This window comes from Siphateles boraxobius, unplaced genomic scaffold (genome assembly GCF_051911475.1).
Source record: "Siphateles boraxobius isolate OS27281-9 unplaced genomic scaffold, OSU_SipBor_1 8, whole genome shotgun sequence".
NCBI lineage: Eukaryota > Metazoa > Chordata > Actinopteri > Cypriniformes > Leuciscidae > Siphateles > Siphateles boraxobius.
Genome location: NW_027509208.1, coordinates 40,855,285 through 40,882,075, shown reverse-complemented (window position 1 = coordinate 40,882,075; position 26,791 = coordinate 40,855,285). Strand labels below are relative to the sequence as shown.

At 37.0% G+C, this 26,791-nt stretch overlaps 2 protein-coding genes across 7 annotated transcripts in view; one reads left to right on the top strand and one right to left on the bottom strand.

Annotated features, from left to right (window-relative positions):
• The window catches only part of atp6v1d (ATPase H+ transporting V1 subunit D), a 159,591-nt gene that overhangs the window by 22,381 nt on the left and 110,419 nt on the right, over positions 1–26,791 (top strand). The gene's annotated exons all lie outside the window — the stretch shown is intronic.
• Positions 1–26,791, bottom strand: part of pals1b (protein associated with LIN7 1, MAGUK p55 family member b) — a 55,404-nt gene that overhangs the window by 11,730 nt on the left and 16,883 nt on the right. For 3 of the 6 annotated variants that reach the window (XM_077219492.1, XM_077219491.1, XM_077219493.1), the window contains exons 5-12: positions 20,343–20,468; positions 17,964–18,125; positions 17,592–17,669; positions 15,794–15,977; positions 14,431–14,499; positions 14,194–14,262; positions 13,265–13,432; positions 11,099–11,301 (exon numbers count right to left, since the gene is read on the bottom strand). In XM_077219492.1, coding sequence (XP_077075607.1) covers positions 11,099–11,301; positions 13,265–13,432; positions 14,194–14,262; positions 14,431–14,499; positions 15,794–15,977; positions 17,592–17,669; positions 17,964–18,125; positions 20,343–20,468 — 1,059 coding nt within the window. Of the gene's footprint in view, positions 1–5,295; positions 5,893–10,209; positions 10,841–11,098; positions 11,302–13,264; positions 13,433–14,193; positions 14,263–14,430; positions 14,500–15,793; positions 15,978–17,591; positions 17,670–17,963; positions 18,126–20,342; positions 20,469–26,791 lie in introns of those variants that run through there. The other 3 variants (XM_077219494.1, XM_077219489.1, XM_077219490.1) reach the window with 3 other exon arrangements.

The window sequence follows — 26,791 nt, the reverse complement described above, 5'->3', positions numbered from 1 at the left end:
ATATGTTGCGCTGGTTAATCAACGGTAATGTAAAACAGATTGCTTTGCTTTTCATATTTGCTAAATAATAGCTACCGTCTGTGTCTGTCTCAATGGGGCTGTTTACACCTGGCCACTTCATGCGTTTTCTCAGAACGGATAGCTATCTGATTTATCAAAACGATTCCATTTACATCTGGACACACAAATGTGTTTTTCTCGAAACGGAAATAAATCTTATCTTCAATTCCCGCGCTATATGCAGATTAAATATAGTTCACGTGACCGAAAGCAACAGATATGAGCTACATTTTATTGATCATCAGCTAAAATTAAAATCAAAGACCGCAAAAAGAGAGCGGCAACAGCACTGGTGAGATCATTCCGTTTCTTTACTTTTAATGAAGATGATTGTGTTAAGAATCTGCAACTTTGATTTGTGGTAATTTGCACGCTGGCTTGATGAATAGATCGCTCATCTGCACGCTGGCTTGATGAATAGATCGCTCATCTGCGGTAATGCTGAAGTAGAGCCGTCATATCTGGCTATAACATGACATATAACCTATCACAGCAGGTTGAGCATGAGCATGGTTTTAAGCATGGTTGAGATGAGTTAAATCTACATGTGGTTTCAAAAGCCAGATGCATTTACACTTGTCCAGTTTCGTCTGGAATGAGTCTCAGATCTCCTCCTGAATTGGTTTGAGTGATCGGATTTAAATCCGTCTCGAATGCATTTCGGATGGCATTTACACCTAGTCTTTTCACGATAGGAGAGCTATCCGATCACAGAAAACGTATGAAGTGGCCAGGTGTAAACAGCACCATAGAGATTGCTTTGAAAAGCTTGCGCGCCAATGTCATTCATGTCATTGGATCACTTGTGGTGACGATGCAGTGTGGGCACTGGGCAGGCTTAAGAGTCCACACGTGGGGTAGAAGCCGCTGATTGGCTGAGAAGCTTTCACTCAAAGCTTTCCTTGGGCTGCTTATTGGATGAACTGCTAAAATGAAAATCACTCACTAGTCACCATAGGCCTGGGTCAAAATGGACGAGCCCAGTATTTATTTGTTATTGTTTAATCCAACCAACTCAAAAACGTTTTGAGCTGTATGTATTTTTCTCTTAATTTTCATAAATGTAAAAAAAAAGAAAAAAAAAGTTTGTTCTGCATGAATACAAAAAAGCATTTAACTCCTGATACTTTTTATTAAATCTGTGTTTTTACCTGTTTACAGATAACTACTTTGAATGGAGCTAAATAAATATAATAATATATATCAAACATTTTAATGGTGTTTTTATTATGTGACTAACAACTATAGATGATAATAACAAAGTACAGAAACAACATTTAGATTTTGGGACAGTTGACATTCACTTCAGGACGGTTCCAGGACGGAGGTGAAAAAAGTTAGTCTGGAGCCCTGATGCCTGCACAGTGATTGGTTCGCTGTGCCGCTGCTCACCGCTCACAGCCAACATTCTCTGGCAATCCTGTAGCTAAAAATGAGCGACGAAGAGGATCCGCCGCAAGAAAAGGATGATTTCGTACTGAAAAGAAAGTCAAAATCAGCTATTTGGGACTATTTCGGCTACAAAAAGGAGGATGTTGACCAAAAGCAGGTACTTTGCCTGGAGTGTTATAAAGTTGTGGCCATAAAACAAGGAAACACCACCAGTTTATCTGATTACTTTGAATTCGTCGTAAAGAGCTTTGTGGTGCCGTTCTAAGTCAAATCTGGATGTCAACCAAAACAAAAAACTATTTGCGATGCCTTTGCCAGTGTGACACCTTACCAGAAAGGCTCTCAACGACATAAATAATGAAACATAATTGCATCTGTTACTTCTTTAACACAAAAGATTGTGAACCAACATAATATCTTATGCTTATAAGTTGTTTTATAAAACATATATTTAGTTTAAAGTTATATTTTAAGTTGGTGTAAAGCTGCTGTTTTATTTAAAAATGTGTTCTGCTTTTCTGTTTACAGAAATATGTTCTAATTTTAGAATAAAATATTAAATGACCTTTTTGTCACTTGTAATGAAGCTTGCTTATTAGTGAAATTATTAATATCACGGAATGGTAATTATTGACTTAAGCCTGGATTGGTGTCTCGCAATATATATCGTTGGGATAAAGAATATCACAATGTAATTTTTTTCCAATATCGTACAGCCCTACTTCCTGTGCATGCATCACAAGTTTGGAATTAGAGCAATTTTTTTATGTTTTTAAAACAAGTCTCTTATGCTCTCCAAGCCTGCATTTGGTCAAAAATCTTGTGAAATATTATTAAAATGTTACTTTTTTCTACTTGGTTTAAAATATTTTAAAATGTAATTTATTCCTGTGATCAGTTTGTTTTCAGGATTCCTTGATGTTCAAAATAACAGCATTTATTTGACATAAATCTTCTGCAAAATTATAATTGTCTTTATTGTCAAGTTAATGCATCCTTGCTGAATAGGGCTGGGAACTGAAAATCGATTCCAAATCTGGAATCAAATATTTGAGGTCAGGAATCGGATACTTGTTATAAAATAAAAATTTAGATTCCTCTGTGAGTTCAATATGACTTTAAACCATTCAAGCGCGAGTCGACTCGTGCGCTGTTTTATGTGCTGTAATAATGTGTATCAGTATAATGGATCCGTGCAGCTCTTTATAATAACACTAATCACAAACAAAAGACAGAGAAAATTCACTCGTTCTTGACTGAATAACTTTTGTAACTATATTTGTAATGTATATTTTATTTATAAAGTGCAGTGTTATTTTACATTTGAAAACAGTTTCTGCACATCAATTAGGGGTGTGAACCTACACTGGTCTCACGGTTCGTTTCGATTACGATTATCATGTCATTGATTCAGTTCAATTCGATATCGTGATGCATCGCGGTGCACTGCATCTGCAATTTAAATTTTTACTCCAAAAGTGATGTGTGCGTGCGCTCACGCGTGTTCGCCTGTTCGGGAAGGCACTGACAGAAACAGTGACATTCCAGTTTAAGTTTCAAGGGAGTAAAGCCTGTTTATGCCATTTAGTAAATGAAATTGGGTCAAATCAATTTTGTTGTAAAGAAATGTTCATTTAAAAGCAGCGCTCATTCATTAGAGTATAATGTTACCATAGAGAGGCGCGCATCAACCGTCACCGAGCCCGCTGTTGAAGGGAACGATCATCCATTTATAATCACGCGTAACAGCACAGAATAATTGTAATTTGACCATCGGGTTCGGAAACTTAAATCAGCTCTATGTGTGCGTGACATGAGCGCGCACAGCGCGTGTCTTCTCCAGGTCGTGCTTTCCAGGTTGTTCATTAGAGCCGAAATGTGCCCAGAATAGATGTAGGCTTTTAAAGTATTCGGAGCATTTTTAATTACTCGCACTCGCGTCTCGCCTCCTCTGCCATTGTATGCTACTGCGAAAAAGCACACACGTCAGAAATGACGTCAGAAAAGCGTCAGTATAACCGGTTATGGTCTATTACTGAACTGATACCGAGTCGTCCTCGTCTGCATCGCGATGCATCGTAGAAACGATTAATTTCGACACCCCTAACATCAATATCGGAAAATCTTAACACTTTATTTCAATCATATCTTTAGTCAGTTGTATTTATTTGCTGCGATTGTAATTAAAAAAGGACAAATAAAAAATTAGCAGAGTGTTTACTTGTATTTAAAAATGCGTGAAATTAGTTAGGCTAGTTGTTTTTCTATGGTATTTATTTTTAAACCACAGACAAACGTTCCTTGTGTAAGTGTTCTTTAGCCTGTTCATGATATTTAGCTACAATTAAATGTTTTGCAATAAGACTAAATGTAAATGATATTTAAGTTTTTCTTTTTACCTTTCGAAATTAGGAATCGATTAGGGGTGGGAATCTCTAGGCCCCTCACGATTCGATTCGATTACGATTCAGAGGCCTGCGATTCGATTCAAAAGCGATTATCGATTATCTGAATCTTTTGTGTGTGTGTGTGTGTGAATATAAATACTTTGCTTTAAAAGTACAAAGTAATGACCCATAAAGAATTAACGTACAATATATTTTATTAACATTGCAAAGAACCAACAGGAAAATAAATGTGTGCCTGAACTAGCAGCATACTTGTAGTAAATTAATAATATAACAACAACAGGTGTTCTGACGATTCATGCTACCCATCGAGATGTGCTACTTACTGGTGCATGTGGAGACTCATTTTTCTTCTGCTTACCACGCCCATAAATCTATGCATCCTTGCTGTGGATACTTGTAGGAAACTTTGACAGGTCAAAGATGAATATTTGATGATAATTTTTACTTTTCACACCATTTTAAAAATAAAAACAGTACATTATACTGTACTCTTAACTTCGAATTTTATTATAATTTTATTTCATATAATAATATCATTTTTACTTGTTATATCAAATGTGATAATTGCTAGTACATTTAAAATATCCAAATATGCTCCCCATACACTTACCCTGATTAAAATGAAATAACGATGTTATAATATTGTGAGATTTACACCATTATGGAAACAATAGAGAATGAATCAACATTATCTATGATCGATTCGCGCTTGGGTAGCATTTTTCGACAAGGCAGCAGAAATCGTCTGAACACCGGTACAGCCCAGAGCCATAGAGAGAAACGGCTCTGGTACAGCCGAGTGTTTTTCCTCCTCTGGGTGGAAACGTGTCATATGGCTTCTCATATTTGTCGTGTTGCCGAAATATTTTAGTTTTATTCTACAAAGCTTACAACTAGTGTGGCTCTTGTCCAGCTCCTTTCCCCCTTCAACTTCATAGAAGCCAAAATATTTCCACACGTCAGCTTTTAACGAGGAGGGTGTTTGGATTTCGCGCTCAGCCATCGCGTCTCTGTTATGTGCGCACGCCACAGACAGACGGTCCGGGCACTGCACTTCCGCGCTTCAGAGTTCCGTCTTTTGCGTTCCGTCAATATTACGTCATTATAAATAGGCTACATATCTTAAAAAAAAAAAAAATTTTTTTTTTGAAAATCGATTTTTGACATTTGTGAATCGATTCAGAATCGTCCACGTCCGCATCGCGATGCATCTAAGAATCGATTTTTTCCCCCACCCCTAGAATCGATATGCAAAATTGAAATCAGAATCGTTAAAATTCAAACAATACCCAACCTTATTGCTGACTAAAAAGTATTATTTCTTTCAAAAACATTACTCAATGATAAAAATTATTTAATAACTGAAATGTGTCTGGGTCCCATTACACCTATAAAGAAAAAGAAAAAAAAATCTCTATTTATGTTCACTCACTTCTCTTCCCACAGTTCCTCTTCCTTCACCGTCTTGATCTCGTTGGTGTCCCCGTCTAACAGCATTGTTGTTGTTGATGTGGGTGTACAGATGAGTGTGGCTATCGATGCCGGATTCGCAGCGGATGAGGAGTTCGGGCTGAGTTTAAAAGTGGATGTGGCATTCGGGATGAGTATGGGTGTAGAATTGGGGCTCAGTTTAATAGAGGATGTGGGACTGGAAAGGGTTATAGGAGTGAAATTAGAGCCAATTGTAAACGCTGGTGTAGAATTAGGGCCGAATTTAATGCCGGATGCAGAATTAGGGATCAGTGTGGCAAATGGCGGGGGTTTAGGGACTATTGTGGCAAAAGAGGAGGGTTTAGGAAAGAGTTTGATTTTAGATTTGTCTTTAGGAGGTCTGCCTCTCCGTCGAGGTAAAGAGATAGCTGGGGTGTTTTTAGGTCTGCTGCCCATCACTGGTGCCGTTGGGGAGGGACTCAAAGCATTTTTAGGTGGTCGTCCTCTTCGTCGTGGTAAGGACGACGAAGGCGAGGAGGATGTGTTCCTCTTTAGTTTTGAACGTATGAGAGGCTCCCATTCTTCAGAAGAATCAATACTGTAACATAATGAATAGAATTAATATGCATGCACTTAGTAATTACAAATTGATTATAATAGTTATATCAGATTAAAGAGGTTCATTGTAAACAACGATTGAAAACAAAACAGAGAAGAAAAAAAATACAGCACTAGCAAGACTTTTTTTGCTATTCTCAACAGAGCAGTGTTTCGTTACTGAATGAATCAGTCCATTTGAATGAATTGGCTGAATGAATGATTTAATGACTCGCACAATAAGAAAATCAAATGCTCCATTCCTGAAATGATCAGCAGTTTGAACGAATCGGTTGAATTAATGACTCAATTACTCGCTCATTAACAGTGACTTGCCGCCACCTACCGGTGGTTTTAGTTTCACATTTAAAGTATCTTTTCAATTTTAAAATAATTTTGTATATCGTGAATGTTTTATTTTTAAAACATCAAAACATCTTGAAATTTCAAACAAACAAAAAACTGCCTGTTATGGCCACTTCAATGTTTTTATTTTATTTATAAAATAATTATGATAAATATTCATTTATTTGTATTTTTTACTTTTGTATTTTATGTAGGGATGCACCGAATGTTCGGCAACCGAAATTATTCGGCCGAAAATAGCATAAAAAGCGTTTTCGGTGTTCGGCCGAACAAGTAAAAAGACAGAATAAATTTGACCGAACAATGACGTTTTTGATTACCCGATCAAATAAGTAACCAGCGTAGAGTGAGAGGCGCGAGCTTTATAAATGCAGCAAACATGCCCCCTTTGAGCAGATAACAAAAGAGAAGCTCATCAGATGCATCTGTGGCAGACGGTGTACCCTTACTTGCAGCAGTAAAGCGTCTTTTAACCCTCTGTAGTTGACAAACGCGCCGCCGCGTTTTGCTGGATTTTTTTCACATAGCAGCAAAATAGATTTAAATACTCCGTCATTTATGGTCACTTAAATGCAGACTTAAGAAATATGAAAAAATAAACTGTTAAACGTCTACTTGTGTCCACTTACAATCGAAACAAAACTGTGCTTTTGTAAAATAAAGAAAATAAACAGGGTGTGCTTTCAGCCTCTCCGTCTCCGTTAACGGTCTCTAAACTTAAACAAAACTCAGCTAATACTAGTCACATAGGCAAAGGCAATATATCTTTATAATCATTTAATTGTCTACTTTTAAATGATCTAATTCAAAACGAAAACAAATATTCTCTGTTTATGTAATCTGTCTGAAAAGAGAGAGATGTCAGTCGTTCTCATGGCAACTCCTTATCTGCAAATCGCCATGGAGAGCGCTCGCTATATTGAAATGATCTGAGGCAATCCATGCAAACCTGTCAACGCCCACGATAAAGTGTATGTAAACCACAAAAGTAAGCTTACGTATAGGACAGTTATTCATTTGTTGTGGGTTCATTCACATATTTTTTTGCACTTTTCAATGCACTTTTTTAGTTACATTCTTTCAGCAGTCAGTTATAGGCCTAAAATAGGCTATTCAAGAAGGGGGGCTTCAAATATGGCCAAAATAAAAATATATTTTTTATTTTACTAATTTATTTTAAGTTATATTGTGCTTTGTTTAAATAATATCTGCAGGAATGTTTTAAAAAATTCAGTGTTTAATAAATAAATTGTATTTTTGCAATTTGATTTTTTTTCTCTGAAAAGCAAGACAAAATAGTAAAAAAGCATATTTTTACTAATTAATTAAATGCAAAAAAATTGGCAAAATAAATGGAAAAAATGTTTTTTTCACCACGTTCGGTGTTCGGCCTTCGGCCAAGCGTTTCATTATTATTCGGCTTCGGCCAAGAATTTTCATTTCGGTGCATCCCTAATATTATATATATGGGCTTAATATTTATATTAAATTATAATATCGTCACCCCCTGTGGTGAACATAACTAGTAGCAGGAAATGGCAGCAGGGGGAGCGAACCAGTTTTCAACAGCAATGTAAATGTGCTGGCGGCTGTGTTCATACCGTTCAAAATGAAAAGGAAAAAATAAACGATTTCAAAGAGGAATTACTGGACTGTTGTTGATACTAGACGCCCGATGGTAGAAGTCAAAGCAATGCTTACTGATTGATTAGTGATTCGCTTCTACACTGCCCTTATAACCTTATAAACGTAAAAATGTAGATAAAAGGTAAAAATAAATTTAAACTTATGTGAAATTTTAATTTCTGTCACTGCTGCAAACTAACCGCCACACAGAATATGAAGAATATCAAACACTTTAGGAGTCAGCTGTCCACGACAGCCCTAAACCTGCCAAGGTACCAGCACAATAACGCACTCAACAAAATGTCAAATCATTGTTATCGACAAAATCCCAAAAAACATCGAGATATAATTTTTTGACAATATCGCACACCCCTAATCTCTGCACGGTTGCTTACAACTTGCATTTGAAGAGACAAGATGTGCCAATCATTTTACCAAACTTGTAATGAAGCAACACTTATAAACAGGCTGTCGTCAACAACTAAAAATGAAGATTTAAGGGCTCCCATCAGATTTTCACCAAAATAAAAGGTTGGTTTAACGTTTGAAAATGAATTTAGACTGCCATAAATATTAGTACTGTAAAAAAAAAAAAGACTTACTCAATTTTATATTTTACACTGAAATATTACAATACTAACATTTATTTTGTTAAATATTTTTTATTTAATAATAGAACTAATAATTATTATTACTTTATAGTCAGATTGATAGATAAATGTCCAAATTATGCTGCCCTACAAACAACCACAGCAAAACCTTTTTAAATCACAATTTTTTTTTTGCCCCATAAATGTTGTTTGGCAATATTTTGAGTCCAGTTAAAAAAAAGAAGAAGAAGAATGTTGTAAGATCAGGATCTTCGTATGATTAGTTTACAAAAAGGGTCGAAGATTGGCTGGTTAACAATGCTATAACTACCGTCTGGCTGCAAAGAGCATCGTTTCCCATTGACTGCCATTCAAAACCAGACGTGTATTTTTGCAGAGTTTATGCATGCACAGCTCCCACGGCAGATTGGTAAAACATTGTTGCTATGCAACAAAAATAGCAGTGTCAGACCCATCTTAAAGACTCTATAATTAATGGAGAAACTGACTGCTTGCTCCATGTATTACAGACCATCTTGGGCACACAAGATCATTCATTGTGCTTTTTCCCAGTGATGTGCATAATTTGTCATATCTGCATCTATAGGACTATATCTGAAATTCACATGGCAGCTTCAGTTTATATATAGACATATTTTCCTACTGGAACAAGAATTTGGGGTGGGACACATCGATGGGCAAATCCCTTATGTAGCTTTTATTTTATGTCAGCCATGAACAACTATTTTTAATATTAAGAGGACTTGGCATTCTTATTGAAGAGAGAATTTTATTGAACAAAAATATGGATATGCCCCTGAATGCAAGATGACTTTATTTAGATTTTGGTCATTTTTGCCAGATGAGAAAGACAGTAATAATGTAGCAATAAATGAATGTATACGGTTCATTTCATATACCTCAGGCAAGTCATGTTAGTGTCCACTGCAAGTTAGTTCACTAGAGAAATGAAATCCTGAGGGGAGCATTTCCCTAAATATATGCACTATATTAGCTTATATATTCGTTATATTTACTTTACGTGTCAGTAATGCCTTAATTATTTCATATATGTTTCAATAAATTTGTCATGAAAACAAGTTATGATAACTGTAACTGTGTAAATTATTATATTTCAAAAATAAATTGGAGTAGAAAAATAAATTTCTAATTAAATTAAAACCTGGCTTGTGTGCCATTTGTTTTTTCATTTGAGTTTTGATTGTTATAACTAAAAATAAATAGCATATAGTTTTTTTAATAGTTTGGGCTTTGTTAATTGTAACCTTTAACATTACAGTAATGTGCAAGAAAGTGCTCCCAATATATAGTTTACAGCATTAGCAGAGATATATAACGTTATATTTTTTTATCCTTAAGAAATTTTAAATAATAATTGAAATCATTTAAAGAGAGACAATTTGTTCGAAAAACAACTGTTTAATAAAAAAATAAGAAAAAAGGCAGCAATTTTTGTTTAGTTTTCTCCCTTGCTGTAACGTTACCGAACCGTCCTGTTTGTGTACGTTACCGTTACGCCTCTAATGTAGGGCTATTAGTTAATTTCATGGGGTCTTTAACACTATTCTTTACACTATGATTTTATACTTCGGTGTCTTTCAAGCACTGTATTTTTTCTATCTAGCATCAAAATGCTATCTTTAGTAAGCAATAAATCACATTGTCTACCCTAGAACAGGTAAAAACACTAACGTTACACGTGACGTATTACTTACTCTTCTTCCCGCGGTTCCTCCTCCTCCGCCGAACCGTCGAGCTCATCGCTGTCTGACAGAGGCTTGTATCCAACTTCAGTATCGCAATCTTCTATTACACACTCGATATCATAAAACATTTGCCTTTTGGCTCCGACATCCTCCGGCGATGCCATTTCGAGCAGGAAAAAAAGGCGGAGGAATCTAGGCACTGCCTCAGACTCCTCGGACCGGGTTCAGTTGCTGCAGAACACGCGCGCAGACTCGGTGAGGTTTCTGCATCCGCCCCGCCCCCCATCACAGCCTAGCGATCTGATTGGACCACAATCGTGAGTGACGTACCTACGAAAGGCTGAGATCATCAGTAATGCGACGTGGAAAAAAAACAGACCCTATTATTTTAGAACCAACACCAAGTCTTTATATTTTTCCATGTAAAGTATTTATTATTTTAGTGCATTCTTGTTTAATGTAATTATGCTCTTGCTTTTGCCCTTTTGTTGGCCTTGAGTCCTTGACAATAAACTATTATAAAAAACAAATGAATAAAATATTCAGATAAATAAAGATTGCTCTTTTTTAGTATGCATTTTTATAATGGTGCATATAAATTAAATTGATGAAATAAAAGTTATTTGATGATGTGTATTCACATTTTCACAGCTTCTTTTTTAAAATGTATTTTATATACATTAGGCTATATTTCCTTTCTGGTTTCATATTTTGCTGGTTATGTAGTGAATTTGTAAATTGCAGTGTTATTGCAAATTGTCAATTATGTATTATTACTTGACTAACCTTTCTAGTTTGCCGTATGACGTGTGTGATATGAATAAAAAAAAAAAAAGCAAACCAATTCCATGCTTCTTGTACTTGGTAAAACAAGTAAAGCTTCCTCAGGCAGTCTTACCCTGGGCTGCAGACACAGAAGGCAGATTTTTCCTGAGTTGACAACCTGTCTGAGTGAATCCGTATTTGTGCCGTACAGGTTCTGTTCAAACTCGCCCGACTCGATGAATTTCCCCGCAGCCAGTTCAGATTCAAAGCTCTGACGTGACACAAAGTTGTACTCTCTTCCGTTGAGCTCGTGCGTGCGGGGCTTTCGTGTGGTGTCTGTAACGTGTGCAAAATCACATATAAGATACACAATAGATACAGGTGAAACTCGAAAAATTTGAATATCGTGCAAAAGTTCGTGTATTTCAGTAATTCAAATTAAAAGGTGACACTTATATATTTAGTAGGCATATATAACTATATACATATGCATGATAATACTTTTCAGAAGGCAGACATTTCTCTATTTAAAATCCTTTTTTTAAATTGATTTCATGTAATATTCTAATTTTCTGAGATTTTGAATTTGGGGGTTTCATAAGCTGAAAGCCATAATCATCAAAATGATAACTTTTGCACGATATTCTAATTTTTCGAGTTTCACCTGTATTTATGGCAAAATAGTAGGCAGTGTATAAACAATGTCTGTTTGTATGCATTAATTCATGGTTTTATATGCAACTAAGTTCTTAAGGAAATGATTGGTTCGGTTCCAAAGCTTAGAAAACTGCCTACATAGACAGGATTTTGCAGCATTATGTGCATGGTTACAATGTGATGAGTTGCTTTCCAAAGTTTGGAATAATTAAGATTTGTATAATGTTTTTGAAAGAAGTCTCTTCTGCTCATCAATGCTGTATTTATTTAATCAAAAATACAGTTAAAACAAAAAAATGTGTTTTCTATGTGAATGTATTGTTAAATGTAATTTATTCCTGTGATCAAAGCTGAATTTTCAGCATCATTACTCCAGTCTTCAGTGTCACATGATCCTTCAGAAATCAGTATAATATGATGATTTGCTGCTCAAGAAACATTATTATTAAAAATGTTAAAACAGTTGTGCTGCTTCATATTTTTGTGGAAAATGTAATACATTTCTTCAGGATTCTTTAATGAATAGAGTTCAAAAGAACAGCATTTATTTGAAATATAATCTTTTGTAATATTATTTACATTTAATCATTTAGCAGACACCTTTATCCAACGCAACTTACAAACGAGGAATACAGCAAGCGATTCATGAAGAGGCAAACAACTCAAGAAGTGCCCAAAATACAATTTCAGACATTGCTTAGAGTAGCTTAAGATAGACAAGGGAGGACTCAAGGAAAAGAAAAGGATATACATTTTTTTACGAGGTTAAGTGCTCGAAGAACAGATGAGTTTTCAGCTGTCATTATGAATGTCTTTACTTTCACTTACATTTAATGCATCCTAGCTTATTCTTTATCATAATCTTATTACCTAAAACTAGGAAAATTGTAGAGCATCACGTATCAACAAGTAGCAAAAACTATTTTCAACATTGATAATAATAAGAAAAGTTTCTTGAGCATCAAATCATCATATTATAGTGATTTCTGAAGGATCATGTGACACTGAAGACTGGAGTAATGATGATGAAAATTCAGCTTTCATCACAGGAATAAATTACACTACAATATATTTACATAGAAAACAGTTAATTTAGATTGTAATAATATTTAAAAATATTGCTGTATTTTACATCTAATTACACCTAATTATATCTAATTACATCTAATAAATCCATGAGCAGAAGAGACTTCTTAGAAATATTTAAAAATCTTAATTAGTGTATGTAAACCTTCCAAATCAGTCTCTTATGACATTTAATTTTTGTATAGATGCTGCTTATGTAGTTAGTGAGCCATTTTGGTTAAGTTTAATGTTAAATAACTTTATGCCAAAGTTCAAGTCAAGTCACCTTCATTTATACAGCGCTTTTAACAATATAGATTGTTTCAAAGCAGCTTTACAGTGATAACAGGAAATTAAAGTAACAGAGATTGTTTTGGCTAGAATAAAGTTATTGTTCAGCTTTTGATTGATTCCCTACCATTGCAAATATTAGGTTCCAAAATTTTGAAAAACTTTATCATCTCTGCATAAACTTAAAAAAAAAGTGAATCTGTGAAAACGCTGATGGCGTGCACACATGCATATTACGTGTTGTTGTAGAAAAAGTACTTAAAGTTGTAGAAAAGCACAGTCTTACGTGGAACAGCACCGGTGAACCGGTCCGGCTCTAAGGACAACAGTCTCTGTCTCAGTTCATCGTGTCCGCTGTTCGCTGGACCGACCAGTGCGACGGGACGCTTGCGTTCGGGCGGCTGATGGTACAGGGACACCTCCTCATAGGTCAGTATATCCTCACTGTAATGCTCTGAACAGTGACAAATGTTCCTTACTGGCGAGATTTTGCAAAATATAGTTGTCATTAGTCTAGACTAGGGCTATTGAAATCAGCTTTAGATTAAGTTACAGGACTTAAATCTGACATTTTTCAGAGGAATTCCCAAACAATGCAGGTCCACCACATGAGACAAAGGGTAAATACTGGATACCAAAAGGTAAAGGTCAATGTTCCTTCTCAGTGTGTCTTTTGTTTTTCTTTTTTAATGCAAATTGCATGAGAACTGCTTTCATTGTTATTTCATTTTGCCCATCGTTAGTGTGGAGAGGCATGCAAGAAATCACAAAAGCAGAAAAGAAGAAACCTCCCTCCATGAACAGCTGTCAATTAACCAACAGCCTTCCTCATTCTTTCACCGTTCACACCTCGTACCCATCAGACTCATCAAATGTGCAGTTTCTGCCAAGTTAAACGGGTGTGTGAAAAAAAAACCCTATACTTGCACCCAAGCTGTAAATAGGGACTTGATGGTGGGACATCATTCATTTGCACCAGTAAACAACCCAAAAAAAGCACTGAAAAATAATGGATTTACTTCAAAATAATTGTCACTTAGAAATTGCTAGTAAATTTCACAAATAATTACAAAGAAATGGCAAGTAACACATTGAATTAAACGTGAAACTTTGAAGAAAAAAATATTTTTTAACAGCGTAAGACCGGAAAATATCGTTCATCAATCAAGGATAAATTCTGACTGCATGACAAAGATTTTAGAAGATCATACTCACCGATATTCTTATTAGGGTTATACAGTTTTTTTTGTTGCTTTTTGCTTTTCTTAGCACACCAACGTTTCCCTAAAGAAAGAAGAACTTTTATCATTGATGAACTTTACACACAAAGATCAACGGTAACATCAAATAATTTCAAGGATTTTCTTTGAAAACTCAAAGAAGTACTGTATGTTTATGAGTATATATAAGTTTTAGCAGGGATTTCTGGCAGGGAAACACTGTCTAGCTCACCTTTATACTCCTGATTCCTGTCTGTGATGCTTTTCTTCATGGCTTCTCTGTGCTGTTGGAAGCTCTTCCCTTGAGAGAACACAACAAGCCTCTTAGATATACTGCACCACACATACTAGTCATTTGTGAGAGAAAAACTATACATTATATGCTATAAAATGCATAAAACTATCAGTGTTAACAAAATACCTCCAAACAATCATATGAACAAATTTGGTTTAAAACTAAAACTGGGCAATAGTTGACCATATCCAATAAATATCTCAAAATTCGTTCTGAAATTATAAAAAAAATGTTTTGGCCAAGTATTAAACATTTCATAACAATGTAACATTTTTATACATGAAACAATAGCACAAAGAGAATGAATGATTCAATCTCTTGAAATTGAAATCACAGAAGTGTTATAAAACTATTAAAAATAGCCCCATGTTTTCACTGTTATACAGTAGTGGGCGCTATTACACATCCTCTGAAAAAGTACTGTATGTCCTGATCAAATCAAAATCAAAACTCAAGCAATAGAAGCATTGCTTGTGCATATTTAAAATAACATGCTCATCAAACATTAAACAGCATATAAATCAAAACTGCCTAATGTTACAGAATGAAATGTCGAACCAGGAAGATCTACAGGACTGTGAAGATTTGATGGACTCGATCTACTCCATCTGTGCTTTGATTATCATTCTGAATCCCATCCGGATGTAATCTTTGACAAAAACTAGATTTTCTCAGCTTTTTATTTAAAATGTTGCAGTTTTTTAATGAAATTTACCCATATTCAAGTGTTGATAAAAAAATAATGCATAAAGCTAGAATATGTTTTATTAAAGCATATGCTCTGTTCTTTTTTTGATATATTGCATTTTCAGAATCAGATATTCATACAACAAAACATTCTGCCGGCCATCAAAGATTTGTGAGAATGATCAAAATTGCTGGCGCTGGCTGAAAAAAAAAAAAAAAAAAAAAAAAAAAACACTGGTGGGGAAAGAGCTAATTCTATAGTATAGGCCTACTAACATTTCTAAAACTGTAACTGAAATAAAAATGAATAAAAACTATATAGGTCTAAATATAAAAACAAACCTAATAAAAATGACAAAAGCACATAAATTACTAAAACTTAAACTAAACTAAAATGAAAATTATAAAACCAATTAAAATATGAATTAATACATAAATAAAAAGTTTAAACTTAATGAACAATTTATAAGCACAAAATCACTGCAAATATATGATAGATATTTGATATGCAGACTATAAAATTGTTTTTTTTTTCAATGACTTTACATGCATTTATTTGTTATATCCCATAACTCAGCAGGCGCTCTAGTAATTGTACTAAGCAGACTCTAACCAGGAATGAGTCCAGCGAGGGGCTTTCGGTCCTCATGTCCTTCCCTGTACGCCTGCCACCAGTTGGGGTCGTCCTGGCTAGTGACGTGCAGGACGTCTCCCTTTTGGAAGGACAGGCCGAGCTCTCTGCAGGGCACATAGCGGTCCTCAGATGGGTCATAGCTGAAGTTTGCTTTCACATGCATCTGTAAAGAAACAGAATGAGGAGGAGAGATGAATGACACATTTAGATGAAGAAACTTAGTTCTGTCATGACGACTCTGAGTGTTTGGTAATGGATATGAAAATGTGGATTTGTTTGGTTTTGGCAGTATAGATCTACTGCTGTTTTTATCGCTGGTTTTGTTATTGCTGTGCAAGTAAGAAATGCTGCTGCTGTACCATATATTATACATGAATTACCAGTAGCAGATTTATACAGGTGGAGCTGGGGAAGGTGGAGGGTTTCTGAAAGCGCACTGTAATGATTCAAACACATGGATCTGGATAAATATTCTGATCCAATCTGACCTCAGACCTGTAATGCTGCCTGAATCATAATCACACGCTGTTCGTTCATTGGCCAAAGCAGAACTGGTCCCAGACTGAGTCTGGGTTCTCCCAAGGTTTTTTCTCCATTCTATCACTAATGTAGTTTTGGTTCATTGCCACTGTTGCCTTGGCTTTTGGCTTGCTTAGTTGGGGACATTTAATATTCAACAATATTATTGATCTGCCTTACTTCAGGTGGACGATGATGCAATTTTAGAAACAAACTTTGTTGTATTATTTTCCTGTTATCACGGTGAAGCTGCTTTGATGCAATCTGTATTGTAAAAAGTGCTATATAAATAAAGGTTTGGGGTGGTGATGGCGCAGTGGATAAGACGCATGCCTTTGGTGTGAGAGACCCGGGTTCGAATCCACTGTGAGACACCAATGTGTCCCTGAGCAAGACACTTAACCCCTAGTTGCTCCAGAGGAGTGCGACCTCTGACATATATAGCAATTGTAAGTCGCTTTGGATAAAAGCGTCAGCTTAATGAATAAATGTTAAATGTAAAGGTGACTTGTAATTGCTACAGCAAATGCTGACCAGGTATTGAAGGTTAAAGCTCATTGGCTACTAATACAGTAGGAACCAATCAGCTGAGCCCTAGAGAATAATGTAATGTAAGCGGATTGAGTTAAGAACCAATCAGCCCACTCTTGAGTCATCATGGTATATTAATTACATCATATTGTGCAGAATCTGCGCATATCGGTCTTACTTGAACGCGTTTGTCCAATTGCATTAAAGCAATTGAAAAATATTTGGTTAACAGAAAAGACATTGTTATTTTCCAACATCCTACATTTTTTTGATGTTCCTGTACTGTACTGTATTGATCTATCCACCTAAAATACATTTTTGGTGAAAAGGAAGAGGATGAAAGAGGAAGGGAGGAGATGGCTGGATGACCGGCTGTTTGAATAAGAAATTTATGTATGAAATCCAAAAATTATATAATTATATATGAAAGCTGTGACGTAGTCAATCTGCTTTCTTTCTTTTCATTTATTTATTTATTTTTGGCTAGTAGAAGTTCTGAATGGCTAGTAACTTTAAAATTTAGTAGCCAAATTGGCCGGTGAGTGAAAAAGTTAGTTTCAAACCCTGATCACAGATATACTTGGCAATCCCAGAATGCATTGTAACAAGAAGCCCAAAAGGGTTTCAAACAGAGTCAAAGACAAAAATCCCAGAAGGCCCATAGAAAAGGCAGCACACACTCAAAAGAAGGAATGAAGAGGAAGAAATGATGAAGATGAAGTCGTACCACAGCCGGTCTGTGAGGAGATAGTTTGTTTTGAGAGTTTGGGATGAGCAGAAATGTGAGGGACCCATGCATGCTGGACTAGAGACAAAGAAAAAGAAGAAAAACATACTAGAATGATTTCTAAAGGATCATGTGACACTGAAGACACGAGTAATGATTATTTTACAATATATTCACATAGAAAACAGCCATTTTGCATTTTAATATTATTTCAGAAGATTTTTGGTGAGCGACTTGATAAGAGACTTGTTTCAAACACATTAAACCATTTTTACAGACCTCAAAACTTTCGAAAGGTAGTCAATATCAACAAATTATTACGGTTAAAGAGCATAAGGCATTTGAAAGAGTTCAGGACCTGCTAGATCTCACCAGTGTGTTGTGAACATCATTAACACTTTTCCCACGAACTGAAACACCGTTGATCTCTAGGATTTCATCTCCTTCACTGAGCAGATTGCTTTTCTCTGCTGTTCCTCCACTCACCACCCGGCTGATGATGACACAGTCGTGTTCATTACGAACCGTCACACCCTAAACATATACAGACACACAATCAAATGTCTATAACTTTACCTTTTAACTTTATTGTTCCCAGGAGGAAATTCTTTTCACAGCACTGCACTTGTTTAACACACAACATAACCGATATAATACAAATCAGAAGTGGACAGTAACCAAGTATATTTACTTGAGTACTGTACTTAAGTACACTTTTTGAGTATCTGTACTTTACTTGAGTATTACTTTTTCTGGAAACTTTTTACTTTAACTTCACTACATTTGAAAGACAAATATTGTACTTTTTACTGCATTACATTGATGTCAAGGTCCTTGAGTAGAAAGTAGTAATGTCAGTCTAGTAACGAACAGTAACGTTGTTCTTCTAAATGCAAATTTTGTCATTGTAACGTAACGTCAGTCGGGGGATGATTTTGGTTGCAGTGTGTGTGTGTGTCTGTGTGTGTGCTTGGTTGGAAATGAAAGTCGGTTTGACGTCAGAACCCGACTGATGTTGGAGACCGACTGATGTTGGTTTCTGACGTCAACACGATTTCATTTTCAACGTTGGGTTTGTTCTTCTAAATGCAAATTTTGTCATTGATTTGAAACACACTAGCCTATAGATAACAGTAAGGCTAACATATTCATACTGAAAGCCAAAAAACTTTAAATAGGGCAATATTTGAGGGAACAGCCATTTGTGTGTCTGAAACCATTGTGGACGTTATTGAGTGCACTTATCCAATCTCACATTCAATCCCACTACTGAAACTGTGTTCTAGAAATAATGTGATATTGATATGAGGGCAGGCAGGCATAGATTCAGACGCATACGTTACTGTAAGTATTACATACAACAATGGAACAATAATAAAACAATGCATTGACATTCACTATTTACTTTTGATACTTAAAGGTGCAGTGTGTGATTTTTAGCGGCATCTAGTGGTGAGGTTACGAATTGCAACCAACAAAAGTTACGGTGCCCGACAGGAAAATATGTCAGTTCAGCAGTTCAGCAATGAGGTTTATTTACAAAGATAAATTAAGAAATTATGTTTACTTAATTATTCAGTAAAACTATAAGTTTGCTTCCTTGCACGAAGAGCAACATAGTAACGAAACGCGTTTGTCCGTTTAGGGCTCCTGTAGAAACATGTCGGCGCATTTCAATGAAAGGGAACCCGCGGTGTGTGTAGACAGAAACTGCTCATTCTAAGGTAATACAAATATAACGGCTCATTAAGTAAGGTCTTTATACACCACTGAAAACTTCTTTTTCAAGGTAGTGAGGAAACGCGCTCTGTAGCGCTTTGTGTTCGCTGTCGGCTACGCTAGAAACATGACCACGCAATATGTCGACCTCCATAGAAGGGGGAGCCCGCGGTTATGGAGATATAAATGTCTCATTCTAAGGTAATAAAAACATATCTCTGATACAAATAGCCCTAATACAGAAAAAAAAAAAAAAAAAAGAGTTCAATAACACTCAGCGATGCCTGTTGTCTGAGAAAATCAGGCTACTCATTCAGTGGATGTGTGGAGTCCTGTTCTACTGAAATTGCAATGCGTGTGATAGCTCTGTTATTCATTTCTATGAGGTTGAGTGTTGGAAGACCTATAACTGTCACAGCAATATTAGACACCTTTGCAAGTTTGGTCCAGTTTTTAACAGAAAGCATGTTGAAAAAACAGACAGAACAATACTGAATGATGAATTGGCTGAATGATGCTTTGATAAAGTAGCAATAATAATCGAGGTGCAACGTTAAGTTCTTTGAGTTTTCGAATGACTTACATTCTTTGGTGACTTCTTTTCTGAATGTCCTTAATGTGCTGATCAAAGATAAGTGAGTCGTCCAATGTTACTCCAAGATATTTGAAACTGTCCACTACTTCAACTGTTTGATTATGAATAACAATAGGATGCTGGGGTGAAGGGGGACTGACTATCAGCTCTTTTGTCTTACTAATATTAAGATTCAGGTGGTTATTCTCACAACACTGAGCAAAGTTCATGACAGTCGTGTGATAATCCATAACGGAGTTGTTATCTTTGAGCAGGGCAAGAATGGCTGTTTTATCTGAATATTTAAATATTTTATGTAAAAAACTATCATGAAAATATATATACTAGCCTATATGATATATATATAAAAATAGAATAAAATATATACACACACACACACATTCATTGTTGCCCTTAGAGACTATAAATGTCAATTAATGTAGATGAATGACTCTTACCAGAGGCATGTCACGAGTTTTCTCCAGGGAAACTAGTTTGGTGGTCTTTTCATCCCGGTCCACATCTTCAATAGTTTCAACATCCGATTCCTGTTCGGCTATACAGTCATGAGCTTCCATCAGGGCCTGAGGAAGAACCATGAACATCAACACTGGTTAATGGAGATGTCGGCCTCAACCTTTTGACTTGAGCCAGTAAGGAATCATCCAGAACACCCTAGTAGCTGCATAGCAAGACTTTAGCAACCACATTGCAACCACCCTGAACACTCCTGCAGTTGAGTATAAAAAACCTACCACTTTAGCAACTGCATAGTAACACCTTAGCAACCACCTACCAACTCCACAGAAAACACAGCAACAGTTTAGCAACATAAATTCAACCACCCAGAATCATTAGAGAAACCGCATAGCAACATTTGAAAACACTCGGAGTACCTTAAGAACTGCATAGCAACACCCTACAAAAACCATCTACCAACTCCATAGTAAACATTGAAAACACCCTATAGCAACTACCTAGCAAAAGCCTAACAACACTTTTACAAATATCCAGAAGACAATTGCAACCACATATCATAATTTTAAAACACTTGGAACACTTTAAGAACTTCATAGCAACACCCTAGTGACCACCTACCTACTAGTAAGTACAGAAACACCTTATAGCAACAGCCAAGCAACCCTTGCAACCACCCAGAACACTATACCAACCACATTGCAACATGGTAAACAACTCAGAACACCGTAGTAACTGCATAGCAACACCCTAGAAACCACCTATCTACTCCCTAGTAAGCACAGAAAACACCCTATAGCAACTACCTAGCAAAAGCCTAACAACACTTTTACAAATATCCAGAACACAATTGCAATCACATATCATAATTTTAAAACACTTGGAACACTTTAAGAACTTCATAGCAACACCCTAGCGACCACCTACCTACTAGTAAGTACAGAAAACACCTTATAGCAACAGCCAAGCAACCCTTGCAACCACCCAGAACACTATACCAACCAAATTGCAACATGGTAAACAACTCAGAACACCGTAGTAACTGGATAGCAACACCCTAGAAACCACCTATCTACTCCCTAGTAAGCACAGAAAACACCCTATAGCAGCTACCTAACAATAGCCTAGCAACACCCTTAAAACTACCCAGAACACCATAACATCCACATAACAACATTTTAAAACACTCAGAACACATTAGCAAATACATAGCAACACCCTAGCAACCACCTATCAACTCCTTAGTAAGCTAACAAAACACTATAAAACTGCCTAACAATAGCATAGCAACACCCTTACAACCACACAGAACACTATAGCAACTGTATAGAAACATTTTAACACTCATAAAACCTTAGCAACTGCATAACACTCTAGAAACCCCATATCAACTCCCCAGTAAGCACAGAAAATACCCTATAGCAGCTACCTAGCAACAGCCTAGTAACACCCTAGCAACCACCTATCAACTCCCTAGTAAGCACAGAAACCACCCGACAGCAGCTACCTAGCATCAGCCTAGCAACACCCTTACAACCACCCAGAACAGCATAGCAACCACATAGAAACATTTTAAAACACTCAGAACACCTTAGCAGCTGCGTAGCAACACCCTAGAAAACACCTATCAACTTCCTAGTAAGCACAGAAAACACCCTATAGCAGCTACCTAGCATTGGCTTAGCAACATCGTTACAACCTACCGGAACACCATAGCAACCACATAGAAACATTTTAAAACACTCAGAACACCTTAGCAGCTGCGTAGCAACACCCTAGACACCACCTATCAACTTTCTAGTAAGCACAGAAAACACCCTATAGCAGCTACCTAGCATTGGCTTAGCAACATCGTTACAACCTACCGGAACACCATAGCAGCCACATAGAAACATTTTAAAGCACTCAGAAGACCTTAGCAACACCCTAGATATCACATATCAACTCCCTAGTAAGCACAGAAAACACCGACAGCAGCTACCTAGCATCAGCCTAGCCACACCCTTACAACCACTCAGAACAGCATAGCAACCACATAGAAACATTTTAAAACACTCAGAACACCTTAGCAGCTGTATAGCAACACCCTAGAAACCACATATCAACTCCCTAGTAAGCACAGAAAACACCCTATAGCAGCTACTTAGCCAGAACACCAAAGAACACCCAGAACACCAAAGCATCCACATAGCAACATTTTAAATAACTCAACTGCATAGCAACACCCATAGCAACCATTCAAAACTCTAGCATCTTGGTGGCAACTTCAGCGCCTAAAAAATGTAAAAATGAAGTTATGTAGAATATCTGTATGCTTTGAAAACAAGCCCTGCCTTAAAAAAAAATGAAACAAGCAAACAATCAATCTTCTTTTAAGCTGAAAAGCACTCAAGCAAGTTCCCGCCCGTTTCGTTTAACCCAAGTCCCACATTAAAACCCCCTGACACAGGATTGCCGCTTTACCTCACTGAAGCTGACAGGCGTACCGTACCCCACAATAACAACCCTTGGCCACATCAGTTTCTCAATGCCAGACTGCCAAACACGATGCACAGCTTAACCTGAACATAAATCCAATCCTCCATAATCTCTCCACAGAGCTGTCAATCATCACATCACCTCTTACCTGTAATTTTTCATACAGTAGGAAGAAAGAGAGTTTAACTCAGACTGCTTTAAATGCCCGCTGTGCGTGTGGTGAGGGAAAGCAGCGGGAGGGCTGGGAAAGGGGTGAATATCTTCTGTTATGCAGGGGGGTTAATAATCTTGTGCCCTGTTCTGAGGCAGGTATCTATTTCCAAGGCCGATAATTGGATCTGACCTGTGGTGAGTACAAATAGACACACAGGGAAGTTGTTTTCAAGCCCTTGTTAGTGTTTAATTTGGGTCTGAACATGTTAGACAGGCGATCAGATCTTGATTCTTTGATCAAATAATATATGTGTCTGCTTCACTGGTTCAGACATAGGGTGACCAGACGTCCCGTTTTTCCCGGGACAGCCCCGTATTTCCACTCTAATTTTAGTGTCCCGACTTATTCTGAAAAAATCATGTTTTGTCCCTTATTTCATCGTTAATATATATATATTTTTTATATATAATAGGTTTCGTTTCCGAAAGGCTAAGTGAATATATATGTTACGTTCAAACGTGTAGCGCGCGCATGACAGAGAGGGAGAGACCTTGTGTGTGTGTGCTAGCCATAGACTGTAAAAAAATATGGACATAGTGTCCGTGACGTCACACGTAGGTTTCTGAAGAGTGCTTTTGAAGCCTAAAGTAGGCGGGGCCAACCGTCGCCATCTTGGCATCGCGTCAGCTCTCGTCACTCCCGGATAAAAGAAAATGGGCAAAGAGGCGGGACGTGGGTGGAGCTGAGGTACTAATGCTATGCTACTGGCCTCGTGCTAAAGTGACAGCTGAATGTAGAAGTAAAGCCAATAGTTAAAGTTCATGTTTTTGCCCTTCAAAATACTATAATAATTAAAAGACGTAACTAAAAGTGAGACTATGTGTATCGGGATGCATTATTATTCTGCTAGTTAAAAATGTATTATCATGCAGTAACTTACAATATTGCTCTGAGCTTGTGCGTGTGACAGTGATTCATGCGCATACATGTCAGTCAGTGCGGCATCGCACGTCAAGTTCATCAAGAGCTTTATTCAGTTCAGTTGATTTTAAAAATCTGATTTTGGCCGCTTCTCAATTTCTCAAATGGGTTAAACCAAAAATATTACCTCAGAAGTTCAAGTAAATGCACTAGAAATCCGCGCTCATTCAAGGGTGTGCATCTATTGCATGGACGGAGAGAAAGCACTGACACCTGCAGGATTTTCTCACGGTACTTTTTATTTAACACTTAAAAGTTTGAGAGCAACGGTACCGCATAACGAGTGTAGCCTGTATACTGTGTACAGTATACTCCAAAAAGCAACGAAATTGTCAGACATCCATTAGTGCATGCGAGGAAAACAACTGGAAATACAACGCTGGTTGTTCTCTCCATACTCGACACCGACGGAATCCAACGGCGTGGGCAAAGGTATAATGCGTGTATTAAATTGTATGAAATAATCCCGAAAAAAGCACAAACACTGCAGAGATGGCAAGTACAGCAGCTGAGGGTGACGTTAAAGGGTTAGTTCACCCAAAAATGAAAATTAAGTCATTAATTACTCACCCCCATGCTGTACCAACCCCGTAAGACCTTCGTTCATCTTCGGAACACAAATGAAGATATTTTTGATTAAATCTGAGAGGTGGATCACTGCTACATAGGCTGCCAGAGGGAATGAAACTTGACGGCCCAGAAAGTCATTAAAGAAAATGTTTAAATATTCCATGTGCCTACAGTGGCTCAACTATAAGTTTATCAAGCGACGAGAATACTTTTTTCCCGAAAAAAAAAACATAATAACGACTTTATTCGACTATTCCTTTTCTTCCTTGTGGGCCTGAGACGAGAGTTCAAGAGATTTCCACGACGCATGCGCGAGAACTGAGAAGAGAACGTTCTTCTTCTAATACTTCTTGTTCAGTTCTCGCGCATGCGTCGTGGAAATCTCTTGAACTCTCGTCTCAGGCCCACAAGGAAGAAAAGGAATAGTCGAATAAAGTCGTTATTATGTTTTTTTTTTCGGGAAAAAAAGTAGTCTCGTCGCTTGATAAACTTATAGTTGAGCCACTGTAGGCACATGGAATATTTAAACATGTTCTTTAATGACTTTCTGGGCCGTCAAGTTTCATTCCCTCTGGCAGCCTATGTAGCAGTGATCCACCTCTCAGATTTAATCAAAAATATCTTCATTTGTGTTCCGAAGATGAACGAAGGTCTTACGGGGTTGGTACAGCATGGGGGTGAGTAATTAATGACTTAATTTTCATTTTTGGGTGAACTAACCCTTTAACAGAGACAAACGTCGGCTAGCAGTTATAGCAGCCTCAATCCACCAGTCACGCAAGTGGCCACGCCCTTAATTATGCAGAACTTTAAAGCTTAATATAATTTAAACGGATGAGGTGTAAAAAAATTCACCCCCTCACAGTTGTCATGAAGGGCAAAATTAGCTATATAGACCAAAACCACTTTTTGCTCCAGGCTGTAAACATATTTTTTTCTGCTGTAAAGTTGGGGATTTTAACATGGGGGAGACACAGATTTGACTCACTTTTGCAGCCTGCCTCAAGCGGTCAGTCGATGAATTGCAGTTTAATTCACTTCCGTGTTGGTTTCAAGAGAGAGACGGGGAGGTTGCCGCTTGGTGCTAGCTAGTGTGCCTAATGAAGCGCATGTAAGACGCATTAACGTCACTTTCCCGCCGGAACACGCCCCCTCAGCCGGACTGAGTGGCAGAAGAGCTGCTGCGTGACTGGATTTAATAGAGGAAACTGCGAAAACGCAAGTACAACAAACGATTATCAGTTTAAACTAAAGATTGGACTCAATATAGTGTTCCTTACAACTTACTAAAGATCCAGTGATCCATGGATATTAACATGCAGTCAGGAATCGTGTTTCCTGACATTTATATGTGCCTGATTTCGACACCAGGGAAATACATACAGCAAATTTGCCTGTGAATGCTTTATATAAATACAAAATAGGCAGGTCTAAATCCAGGTGATCACTTATCAATGTTATATATATCATCATATCGTCTAGAGACTTAAAACTTGTATAGTTTTTTGTCAGTGTTTATTTTAAAATGTCAAATTATACAGAATATACAGTGGTAAATATTTGATTGATGAGTTGTCACTGCAATATATAACAATACAATATGTAGAGAATGATTTTACCACTAAATTCAGCATATTGACACAAAAATGATAACTGCAAATCCACCTTTCGCTGCCTGGAGTCCAGTTGTTTCTATGAATTGTAGCGATCTATTTGCTTCTCTGTTCTGTAGCTTTCGGTAGTCTGTAAAAATATTCCTCATATTTCTTGTCAAATCTAGTTGTACAGTCAGTCTCAAAGCTCTTTCCCGTTTTAGACGCGTTTTGTGTGTTTTGCCGCAGCATTCACACTGAAAACCAATGCTGCGCACAGTCTTTTTGCCACTTGTGGGCGTAACTGCAGTCACTCCGGCCAACGGTGACGTCACGTGCATTCCCTCTATACGCATGCGTTCTGTATCTGTCCCGTATTCCACTCCGAGAAATCTGGTCACCCTATTCAGACAGCAATAACAATGCTATGCTTGTGTATTGCTCATTGTTAATGTTTCAGGCAACTAATGGGACCTTATTGTAAAGTGTTGCAATGCAAACAATTATTTGCATTTAACCATATCATCTTGCATATTTATGATAGCAGTGAATGAATGATGCATTTATGAGCAAAATAAAAGGCTTGTCAGCTTTTAAATGCGAAGAGAAAATTCCCATTAATTTGTTGCTGATGTTTAAATGTGTGTCTATTAAA